The sequence below is a fragment of the Podarcis pityusensis genome (genome assembly GCF_964106645.2).
Source record: "Podarcis pityusensis genome assembly, chromosome: 16".
In the NCBI taxonomy this organism is placed as follows: domain Eukaryota; kingdom Metazoa; phylum Chordata; class Lepidosauria; order Squamata; family Lacertidae; genus Podarcis; species Podarcis pityusensis.
Window position 1 is genome coordinate 5,563,544 of NC_138041.1, and position 12,148 is coordinate 5,575,691.

The following is a 12,148-nucleotide window of genomic DNA, read 5'->3' on the forward strand; positions in this document are numbered from 1 at the left end:
CTTAACCTGAGGTACCACTGTATGTGATTTTTATTTCTCAATTATATTTAGTGGTAGTATGGTTGTAATGTTTTTCGTAACATAAAATCATTCAATAAAAATTATTATTTTAAAAAAATGCACTTAGCACTGCCAGCTAGTTCCACACAAAGGTGGAAGAATTTCTTTCCCTGGTGGGAGAGGCATGCCTGTGAGCGAGAGCAGACCCCCGAATTCCTGGAGATGAGCCCTCTTCGTTTTTTGGCTTAATTTCAAAAAGCATCAGTTTGCCAGAGCAGTAATAGACTCCTGGGGGATGCGGGCGGGTGGCGCTGTGGGTTAAACCACAGAGCCTAGGACTTGCTGATCAGAAGGTCAGCAGTTCGAATCCCCGCGACGGAGTGAGCTCCCGTTGATCGGTCCTTGCTCCAGCCAACCTAGCAGTTCGAAAGCACGTCACAGTGGAAGTAGATAAATAGGTACTGCTCCGGCGGGAAGGTAAACGGCATTTCCGTGCGCTGCTCTGGTTCGCCAGAAGCGGCTTAGTCATGCTGGCCACATGACCCGGAAGCTGTACGCCGGCTCCCTCGTCCAATAAAGCGAGATGAGCGCCGCAACCCCAGAGTTGGTCAGGACTGGACCTAATGGTCAGGGGTCCCTTTACCTTTAATAGACTCCTAGTTTTGGGCGGTAGGGTTAGTGTGGGCTCTGTCACAGTTATTTTGTTCGGAGAAGCTGGCTACTCATATGATAGAATCATAGAACTGTAGAGGTGGAAGGGACTCTGAGGATCTTGCAGGTTTGGGTTGTGGAAGATTAAAGACAGACAAAAGAAACGACTTCTTTGACAGCGTATAGTTAAACTATAGAACTCCTTCACGCAGGCTCTTGCTATGTTCTTTATGGGGCCAGATCCACTAAATGCGCATTCCTCCTTTGGCCAGTTTGGCCATGCTAGTTTGATTTATAACAACAACAACAACAATAATTTATTATTTATACCCCACCCATCTGGCTGGGTTTCCCCAGCCACTCTGGGCGGCTTCCAACAAAACACTAAAATACAATAATCTATTCAACATTAAAAGCTTCCCTAAACAGGGCTGCCTCTTCTAAAAGTTTGGTAGTTATTTTTCTCTTTTACATCTGGTGGGAGGGCATTCCACAGGGTGGGTGCCACCACCGAGAAAGCCCTCTGCCTGGTTCCCTGTAACGTGGCTTCTCGCAGTGAGGGAACCACCAGAAGGCCCTCGGCGCTGGACCTCAGTGTCCGGGCAGAATGATTTGCAGGCTCCCTTCTGTGTGAATTTGCTCCTGTCCTTCATTCCATGTCTAAAGTGTTCCGGTTTTTGCTTTGTCGTCCTTGCAGGCCCATCACCACCCACGCAGAAGGAGCGACTCCCTCCACTGCCCGTTGGCTCCCCAAAGGCAAGCTTGGACTTAGACGGATGGGGGCTTCAGCCTGGCAGAGGGCAGCCCTCGAAGTGGCTCTCACCCGCCTGCTGGAAGGCCTCAAGTTAGCCTTGTAATTTGGGTGGATAACCCTCCAAGGGGAAGGCGCTATCCACCCTTCCTGGGTGCTGAACTGAGAAGACAAGCTTAGTCCTCTGGAGTGCATTTCTCTGCCAACAAAGGGAAGGAGCTGTCCACACTTTCTGGGTGCTGAACTGGGAAGACCTTGCAGAATTATCTTATTCAGAAGGAGCTGTCCACCCGTTCTGGGTGCTGAACTGAGAAGACCTCCCGAGCATATTCCTCTCCCTTTGACCCCCAAAGCGCCAGAAAACCATGGATGAAGGTTTCAGAGACCGGACCGCCTTCATCCGCGGGGCAAAAGACATTGCCAAGGAAGTGAAGAAGCATGCCACCAAGAAGGTAGGCAAAGGGGTGGACCGGATGCAGGATGAGTACACGAAGCGTTCCTACGCCCGCTTCGAGGAGGACGATGACGATGAGGACTACCAGCCCCAGGACGGCTACTATCGTGGGGAGCCGGCAGTGGATGACGAGGGGGCCTCTAGCGACGCCACCGAGGGCCACGACGAGGACGATGAGATCTACGAAGGGGAGTACCAAGGCATCCCCCGGAACGACTCCCTCAAGGGTGGGGACCACTTGACGGCCAACCAGGAGGTGGTGAGCGAGTTCAGGGACTTTGACGACCTGGAAGGGGAGAAGAAGAAGGAGAAGGAAGAACTGGCCCAGCAGTATGAGCTGATCCTCCAGGAATGTGGACACGGGAGGTTCCAGTGGACGCTGTACTTTGTGCTGGGGCTGGCCCTCATGGCTGACGGGGTGGAGATCTTCGTGGTGGGCTTTGTCCTTCCCAGCGCCGAGAAGGATATGTGCTTGTCGGACTCCAATAAAGGCATGCTGGGTAAGTCTCCCCAACCAAGGAGAAAATGGGCTGCTGGTGGCGGCGGCAGCTTGATGTTGGATTTAAGGGGCTGGGATATAGGTTGGCATTTATGTGTACAGTCATACCTCAGGATGCTTTGGGTTGTGCGATTTCGGGTTGCGCACCATGCCGAACCTGGAAGTACCAAAATGGGTTACTTCCGGATTTCGGGGTTTCAGCGCCTGTGCATTCACAGAAGCGCTAAATCACGCTTTGTGCATGCACAGAAGCGCCGAATTGCAACCTGCACGTCCGCAGATGCGGCGCTGCAGACGCTGTGGGTTGCGAATGTGCTTCCCGCACGGATCACGTTCGCAACCTGGGTGTCCACTGTACGCCGCCTTTCAGACAACTCCACCTGCCCCAAGATAGCACACAAATGCGAAATTCAAGTTTGAAAAAGACTCGTTGACAGTGTCTATAAGCTGTTTGCATGGGTTTTAGGCAGAGGGTAAGCCGGCTGACCCTACCACAGGGATATCCAACATGGTGCCCTCTAAGGGGTGTTGAACTACAGCTCCCTTCCATCCAAGACAGAGCGACCAAGAGTCAAGGATGATGGGAGTCATAGTCCAACAGTATCTGTAAGACAACCCGCTGGCTATCCCCGCTTCTGGCACAAATGCAGCGACACTTGCCGTGTTGTGTCTTGAGTGACAGCCTCAGTAATATGGAGATAAGGTCTCAGCAGCACCCTGGACAGCTCCATATAGGGATGCATGAGAGCAAAGCTTGGATGTTGTTTCAGCACCAGCCAGAACGGATACATAAATAGGTAACTCTATCTGAGCAGCTAGCCCCACCTTCTGTGGGAGGAGCCTCTTTATTTAAAGGGGCCCAAGATGTTTTAGCAGACATCAACTCCAACAGAGCAGGGGAGGGTGAGGTTTTGCTTTGGGCTTTAGAGCAGTAGCTAGAGGAGAGCACCGCCATCTCCTCGGGCTGAATGGCTACCAGCCCAACAGCCTCCTCTTGTGCAAGGGCTTCTTCTGGTTCAGTGTGCACATCTGGGGCAGGGTATGGGGAATTCCCTCTCCTACTCCACCCTCCTGCCTCATCCCCTGAAGGAGAAGTGCTAGCGGTGATGTAGCAGTTAGGGTGTTGGACCAGGACCTGGGAGAGACCAGGGTTCAAACCTCCAACTTGGCCCGGAGTGAAGCTCACTGGCTGTGACTTTGTGCCTGTCACTGCCTCTCAGCCTAACCTACCTTACAGGGTTGTTGTGAGGATTAAATGAGAAGGAAGGGAGAACCACGTACCACGCCTTGAGCTCCTTGGAGAAAAAGGTGGGAGAGAAATACAATACAATAAATACAAATAATAAGTAAAGGGAGCCTGATCCCAGGAACATGACACTGCGGGGAGGAGGACACTCAGTTGAAGCATGGCTGGTGCTGAAACAACGTCCAAACTCTGGTCGTACCATTAGACAGAGTGAGTCGGCAGATGCTGGGCAGTGTGTGCGTGAGTGATGAAGTTTCTAATTAATTGTAAACATTCCTCTACATGGGATCCCCTCTCCCCCTGCCTCTTAACGATAAAAACCTGTAATAAGCTAGGACTTCAGGGAGACATGCGCTTTGTATAGCCGTCCATTTGATATGCTAGCTTATCAGGGCATTCTTGTTTTGGTTTTTACATGGGAATTGCTCTGAAATCATAGGCGCCCTCTACTTCACATGGAGTTCAAAGCAGGTCATCCTGAACCCTGACCACCTCGTTTTGCGGAACTGCCTTCAAGTGCCAGGATGTTAAACAGTCTGGACACAGACTGAGACCCAGTCTGGAGTATGGAATTCACTGCCGCATGGTGTATCAATCGACACAATTTTTAAAGGAGTTCAGAAAAATCGATGGAGGAAAAGGCTGCTGATGGCTACTAGCCGTGATGGTGAAGTTCTGCCTCCTCTATTGGGGGCAGTGGCTGCAAATCACAGACAGGGAGAGCATGGCTGTTGCACTCAGGTCCTGCCAATGCGCTTCCCAGGAGACGCATCTGGTTGACCACAGTGAGAACAGGGCAATCCATCAGGCCCGTCTCATGTCCTTATGGAGCCTCCGGGTCCAGAGACAGTCTATATAAACTCCTAGATTCTTGGGGGCTTTGGCCACTGTGAGAAGGTTGGATTTGATGGGCCTCCTTTGGCCTGATGGCTTAGACGAATTCACCAGCGGAGGATGAGGCCACTAGTCACAATGGCTGTTGGAGGCAGCATGCCCCTGGATACCAGTTTCCGGGAGTAACAAATGGGGAGAGGGCTCTCGCACTCAGGTCCCCGCTTGCGGGATTCCCCATTTGGGCATCTCGTTGGCCAGTGTGAGAAAAGGATGCTAGACTTAGATAGGCCCCTTCAGCTTGATTCAGCAGCTGTGCTCTTCTTAGGTCATTATGAAACCTCCAGGTCCAGAGGCAGTCTATCTGGATTCCTAGGTTCTTTGGTGAATTTGGCTTGCAGGACTAGGAAGGCCCCCTTGGGCAGCTGATCCAGCATCTGGGCTCTCCTGATGTTCCTTTGAAGTCAGTGCCTTCTCCTTGTCAAGTTTGCTTATTACACGTGGGATTGTGGGATTTTAACATCACCCTTGACTATTTATTGCATTGGCAACCCATCCCTTAGCATGCAGGATCCAAGCGTGGGAGACCACATTAAGCTGCAATAATTGTTGTTGTTGTTGTTTAGTCGTTTAGTCGTGTCCGACTCTTCGTGACCCCATGGACCAGAGCACGCCAGGCACTCCTGTCTTCCACTGCCTCCCGCAGTTTGGTCAAACTCATGCTGGTAGCTTCGAGAACACTATCCAACCATCTGGTCCTCTGTCGTCCCCTTCTCCTTGTGCCCTCCATCTTTCCCAAAATCAGGGTCTTTTCCAGGGAGTCTTCTCTTCTCCTGAGGTGGCCAAAGTATTGGAGCCTCAGCTTCAGGATTTGTCCTTCCAGTGAGCACTCAGGGCTGATTTCCTTCAGAATGAAGAGGTTTGATCTTCTTGCAGTCCATGGGACTCTCAAGAGTCTCCTCCAGCACCACAATTCAAAAGCATCAATTCTTCAGCGATCAGCCTTCTTTATGGTCCAGCTCTCACTTCCATACATCACTACTGGGAAAACCATAGCTTTAACTATACGGACCTTTGTTGGCAAGGTGATGTCTCTGCTACTATAATACAGTTCATTAAAACGCAAGGCAGCCACCAACCTCAAGAACCTATTAGAAGCGCAGTATACATCACCGGCATCTTAAAAAGCGATAAACGCAACAATGCTTTGGCAAACAGACCGGACCTCACAGCAGCCATTTCCCGATGGCCTGGGCTGAAAGGCGGGGAGCCCCGTAGAATCGCAACAATGACAAAAAAAATCATCATAGCCTTAATCCCTAACTCGGCCATCTCATGCGGCAAAACTGGCTCGAAGCAGAGGGACATCGCTGCATGCTCAGAGGCCGGGGTTGAAGCCTCGCCCGCTGCGGTCCTGGGAGGCAGGGGGCGAATTGGGCCTGGCTGAGTTTTGCACTGGTGTGATCAGTCCGGATTTCTGCTCCAGGCTCGAGAGCGGAATGCGGCAAGGTTGTGACTCATCGCCTCCTCTTTCTCTCTCTCGTTCCCCCCTCCCCATTCCTAATTTAGGAATAATGTGTCAGAATCGCAGTGGCCCCCAAGCTTATCTCCCTGCCTCACAAGGCACTGCAGAGGCCCTGGTTGCTGTGGCGGAAAAGCTTAGGCAGGATTATATCCCTCTGAAAAGGAACTGTGGTGGAAGGGCGGGGGAAGCAGAGGAAACCGTGCTTTTTGCGGGGGCGCCAAAGTGAGGAGGGCCTACGGGGGCGATGTGCGGGGGGGGGGGGAAACGCTAGCGTTTCGAGGCAAAACTGACACCGGCTTCTCCGCACAGACTGCACTGCGGCAAGGCTGATGTCCCCTGCTGAACGCCTGCAGAGACAGGACATCGCATTCCCACAGGCCCCCAAATTGGGGCCGGGGAGGGGGTTCCCTTTGGCCTAGAGGCTATGGAGAGAGAGAGGGGGGGTCTTCACTGTCTCTCTGTTCATCGAATCGTAGAAGTGAGTCAGAGCAATGGGGCCCATCTAGGCCAGTGTTGTCTGCTCGGTCTGGCAGCAGCTCTCCATCGTTTCGGAGACGGACTGCTTCCCAGCGCTTAAATGCTATTGGGGCTTGAACCCGGGACCTTCTGCATGCAGAGCAAGTGTTCTACCACTGAGCTACAGCCCTTACCCTAAAAAGCAATGCTCTAGTCCTCATGGTTCCGAGCAAAGGGCTGATTTAAAACAAGAACAAGAGAAGCTGCCTTATACCCAATCCTCCTATTGGCACATCTAGTTTGCCTACACTTGCTGGCAGCAGCTCTCTGGGTTTTCATCTCTGCCCAGAGAGATGCTGGGGATTGAAGCCTCATACAGCCTTTCCTATAAAAATAAGCTAAGATCCCGGTCCTCACAGTTCTGATGAAGCAACTGATTTAAATAGGAACCTGCCAGCATATTTTTTTGGAAGGCTGAGCTCTGGCACCCTTTGCGGATCAGGGCCAAGTCAGCCGCAGCTCCTCCTTGCCAAAGATCCACGCAGAGAGTCTGTGCTTCAAGCCATCACTAACTTGGCCTGGCAGCAACTGGGAATCCTCTTGGGATTCTTTCTGCCTGCTCTCCATCAACTCCTCCTCCTCCTCCGTCTTCCCTTCCTGAACTCGGAGTGTCCTCGACCGAAGATGACCCGCTTGCGTTCTTGCCAGGGAGCAGATGCCGGGAATAGCTGGCTCTGAAGCAGGGAGAGTTGGATGGATGGCGACTCCTCTCCCTCTGTCAGGCGATGTGACTGAACGGGGAGAATTGTTTAACCAGTTTGGGGGTTGCTGTGTAGGGCTGCCCTTAGCACCCCATCAGCAGAGATTAAAAGCAGGTTGTGTGGGCACCTGTGTCCCATGTAGTCGGGCAACTGACATGTCAGTCGCCTGGTGTCACAATGACGGCCTGTTTTTCCTTTGCCTGCCCTGCTGGAAATCAAACCACCCCAGCAAAGGAACAGCGCCTTGGAGATACTGGCGATCAGCTGATTGGCAGGAGACCCCGCCATCCTCTGCAGGTGATGGAAGCACATAAGAGCAGCCCTGCTGGATCAGGCCAATGACCCATCTGGCCCAGGATCCTGCTCTCACAGTGGCCAACCAGGTGCGTCTTTTGGGAAACCCGCAAGCAAGAACTCAGCACAAGAGCTCTTATGTCAACACAGTCTGTCAACGCAGTCAAATACAGTCAATATTTCCTTCCAAGTGATCAGCCTCAAACTGAAGCCATGTCTTACATTTACAGTACAGCTAACCTCTCCGCCCCCAAGAATCCTGGGAACTGCGGCTTGCTGGGGGTGCTGGGAAAGGTAGCACCGCAAAGGGTGAAACTACAATTCCCAGTGTTCTTTGGGAAAAGCTGTGCGCTTTTTTGATACAGTTTTATTTACACTTTTCACATTACAGTGGTACCTCGGGTTACATACGCTTCAGGTTACTCCGCTAACCCAGAAATATTACCTTGGGTTAATAACTTTGCTTCAGGATGAGAACAGAAATTGTGTGGCGCCAGCGGGAGGCCCCATTAGCTAAAGTGGTCCTTCAGGTTAAGAACAGTTTCAGGTTAAGAACAGACCTCCAGAACGAATTAAGTTCTTAATCCGAGGTACCACTGTACAATAAAAGGCCAACTAATTACACACACAAAAATAATAAAAAGAAAAAGAATAAAATAACAGAGAAAAGAAAGAAGGGATAGATAAGTACAGAATCATCTCTCGCAGATATATCTTAACTTTTGAGCCATACAGAAAAGGGCGTGTGCTCCCAGCTCACACATGGCGAGCGTCCCTCTTTTTCCCCAGCCTCTCACCCCGAGAGATTTCCCTGTGCACTTTAAATGTGCATTGAGTGTGCTTTGAATATATGGCATGGATCTGCCCCCAAACTTATTTGTAGCGCTGTGGCTGCATCAGGTGGATTTCTGGGCGGAGGAGGGGCAATGTTTTGCCAAGCCAACAGTTCATCAGGAGGGGATTTCTCCCAGCAGTTGATTAAGGGTGAGGAGAAAACGCACGTCTTCTTCTCTTTCTATTTTCCTCTCTGCCACCCACCCTTAGCCCCTAAATTGCTTTTTAGCAAGCCCTGAGCAACCTGCCATTCCTAATCAGCATGGTTTGGAGCAGGAGGGAGGGAGGGAGAGAGAGAAAAACAAGCTGTGACTCATGCAAATGATGAGACTAGAGGGATGCTCCGAAAAGGCAGAGATTTGTCCTTTCATGGTGGGGTGGCACTGGGGGAGGGAGGGCTGGATGACTGAGGAGCTCCAGTGAAGACGGATGTTGGGTGATCCAGGGCAGACGAAAGAAAGGACTTCTTCACGCAGCGCAGAGTTAAACACTGGCCGCTAATCTAGATGGCTTCAAAAGAGGATTGGACAAACTCATGGAGGAGAAGAGGGCTACTGATGGCCACTAGCCAGAATAGCTATGCTCTACCTCCAACCATCAGGGATGTGGGTGGCGCTGTGGGTTAAACCACAGAGCCTAGGACTTGCCGATCAGAAGGTTGGCGGTTCGAATCCCCGCGACGGGGAACATCTCTAGGTAGGGCTGGGAGAGACCTCCCTGCCTGAAACCCTAGACAGCTGCTGCCAGTCAGTGTGGACAATTCTGAGCTTAAGGTAAAGGGACCCCTGACCATTAGGTCCAGTCGTGGCCGACTCTGGGGTTGCGGCGCTCATCTCGCTTTATTGGCCGAGGGAGCCGGCGTACAGCTTCTGGGTCATGTGGCCAGCATGACTAAGCCGCTTCTGGCAAACCAGAGCAGTGCATGGAAACGCCATTTACCTTCCCGCCGGAGTGGTACCTATTTATCTATTTGCACTTTGATGTGCTTTCAAACTTCTAGGTTAGCACGAACTGGGACCGAGCAATCGGAGCTCACCCCGTCGCAGGGATTCGAACCGCTGACCTTCTGATCGGCAAGTCCTAGGCTCCGTGGTTTAACCCACAGCGCCACCCGCGTCCCTAACACTAAGCTAGATGCACCCTAATGGTCTGCTTCAGTGAAAAGCAGCTCCCCACAGCCCTGTGCGCTGCCAAACTTCAGCAAAGTGTTTAGAGCGAGCCCTTTTTCCAAGGAAAAAAGGGAGAAGTAAGTCCATGCTTCCACTGGCCTCGTGTTTTTGAAAGGTGTTTCTGAAGGTGGGAAGCAGTCTCTCTCTCTCTCTCTCTCTCTCTCTGTGTGTGTGTGTGTGTGCCAGATGAGGGCACTTCTCATTCTGCTGATGTCATTATTTCCCAACACCCCCCCCACCCCTATTTCACCCTGCTGGGATTGGCCGGCTGAAAAACTGCTGTCTTATTCCTCCCGTTTGTCACTTCCCATCGCTCAGCCGCATCCCAGCCCTGTGACTGCAGTTCAGATTTATGGAGAAGGCAGGATAAAAATAGACCTCACTCTCTGCTGCGTACACTCTGCCTCCCGGCTCTCCCTCCCGCTTCTCCCTGTAAAAGTCCTCTCCGTCGCAGCAGAAGTCCCTTGGCATCTGGGGGTTTGATCTCGGTGGCCCCAGCTACCTAGGCCATAGCGCCTGCCCTGCACTCAGCCATGGCTTATGGCATTTGTGTGTGTGTGTGTGTGTGTGTGTGTGTGTGTGAGTGTGTGTGTGTGTGTGTGTGTGTGTGTGTGAGAGAGAGAGAGAGAGAGAGACCTTTTCAACTTAACTCCGAAAACAATTATGGGACACGGGTGGCGCTGTGGGTTAAACCACAGAGCCTAGGACTTGCCAATCAGAAGGTTGACAGTTCAAATCCCCGCGACAGGGTGAGCTCCCGTCGCTCGGTCCCTGCTCCTGCCAACCTAGCAGTTCGAAAGCACGAAGTGCAAGTAGATAAATAGGTACTGCTCCAGCGGGAAGGTAAACGGCGTTTCTGTGCGCTGCTCTGGTTCGCCAGAAGTGGCTTAGTCATGCTGGCCACATGACTCGGAAGCTGTACGCCGGCTCCCTCGGCCAATAAAGCAAGATGAGCGCCGCAACCCCAGAGTCGGCCACGACTGGACCTAATGATCAGGGGTCCCTTTACCTTTACCTTTATAGGGTGCCTACATTCTGCATGGACTGGTTGCGTGGCAACATGTGCAAATGGCTTTAGATACCTATTAGCTCCATAAATTACCATATAGCATATATTAAATACAAAACAGTGACCATTTGTTGTTGACAGCTGGACATATAAAGGGCCCCATTACCTTCAGTAGCTTAGGGCCTCGTGAAACCCCAATCCGGCCCTGTCTATGATATGCTTTGAGACCCATGGTCATCTCCCTTGCATGTGAGAAACGAGGGCGCTGGTGGTGCCTGCCATATTTTGAGCACTGGAGATCCCACAGCTTCTGCGAGAGGCGCCTAGTTTTCGGAAGTGACTCTGGGGCACAAAGTGGTCTGGTGAGGGAGGCAGCGGGGGGAGGGCATTGAATGTCGCAGTGCAGTCCTGAACGTGCATACAGTGCCTGATGCAAAAAGGGGAAGCTGGTAATCCCTTATTGACACACACACATCTATATGAATGAATATATGAGTGAACTGGTGCAGGTAAAAGGGTTTGCAAGGAGGAATCTCATCTCTGCAGGGGAAGAAGCAAAATGAAACGAAATCCGCTGCATCTGTCAGGGCTGCGTAGTTGGCCTGATATCTGGTGGCTTAATCCGGGGATTAGCTGGACGCAGTGGCAAGCGGCTTAGCGGAGCCACTTGGCCGCCGCAGGGTGCCCAGTTCTCATCACGGCTGGAGGGATTATCTGCCCACCGCCCACAGGAGGGCGAGACACAGCGATGGCCTTTCCCATCCCACTCCTCCTCTCTTTACGCCGCCCCCTCCCCACCCCTGTGTGCCCAGAGGAAAGCACGCTGCCGCACGGAGGCCGAGTCCCACTGCAGTGAAAACTGCCCAGGCACTGTTGCCATCGTTTGACTCCAGCTGCCGCACGACACCCACGTGCTGAGTCACCAGAGCCCCGTGCTAAGCCAGGAATATTCTCTCTGGCCCTTTTGCATCACCCCCAGCGAAGGGAAGGAGCTGAGGGTCTTTCATTTGCCAGGTGCTGCCTGAGGGTGATGCACTGTGGCCAGAAAGCCCTTACAGTTTGGGCAGTGGTGGAAGAAGATAAGGAGAGCCTTCTGGATGAGGCCAAAGGGTCTAGAAACACGGGAAGGTGCCCAGTACTGAGTCACACCATGGGTATTGTGCAGAATTGATGCTTTTGAATTCTGGTGCTGGAGGAGACTCTTGAGAGTCCCATGGACTGCAAGAAGATCAAACGTCTCCATTCTGAAGGAAATCAGCCCTGAGTGCTCACTGGAAGGACAGATCCTGAAGCTGAGGCTCCAAGACTTTGGCCACCTCATGAGAAGAGAAGACTACCTGGAAAAGACCCTGATGTTGGGAAAGATGGAGGGCACAAGGAGAAGGGGACGACAGAGGACGAGATGGTTGGACAGTGTTCTTGAAGCTACCAGCATGAGTTTGACCAAACTGCGGGAGGCAGTGGAAGACAGGAGTGCCTGGCGTGCTCTGGTCCATGGGGTCACGAAGAGTCGGACACGACTAAACGACTAAACAACAACGTTCTCATTTGCTCCCCTCTCCCCGCCTTCTCTATGCAAATCCAGATTTGTGATGCGGCGCTGCAAATCCGCCAATGGGCACTGCACTCTGACTTCACGCAAGTCCTCCAATGCTGGCTGTGTGACGA

At 52.1% G+C, this 12,148-nt stretch overlaps 1 protein-coding gene across 2 annotated transcripts in view; it reads left to right on the forward strand.

Annotated features, from left to right (window-relative positions):
* The first annotated feature begins 1,348 nt into the window (after positions 1–1,348).
* The window catches only part of SV2A (synaptic vesicle glycoprotein 2A), a 32,821-nt gene continuing 22,021 nt past the window's right edge, over positions 1,349–12,148 (forward strand). Inside the window, exons 1-2 of one of the 2 annotated variants that reach the window (XM_080984600.1) lie at positions 1,349–1,536; positions 1,619–2,356. In XM_080984600.1, coding sequence (XP_080840726.1) covers positions 1,768–2,356 — 589 coding nt within the window. In that variant the 5' untranslated portion in view covers positions 1,349–1,536; positions 1,619–1,767. Of the gene's footprint in view, positions 2,357–12,148 lie in introns of both variants that reach the window. The other variant, XM_080984599.1, reaches the window with a different exon arrangement.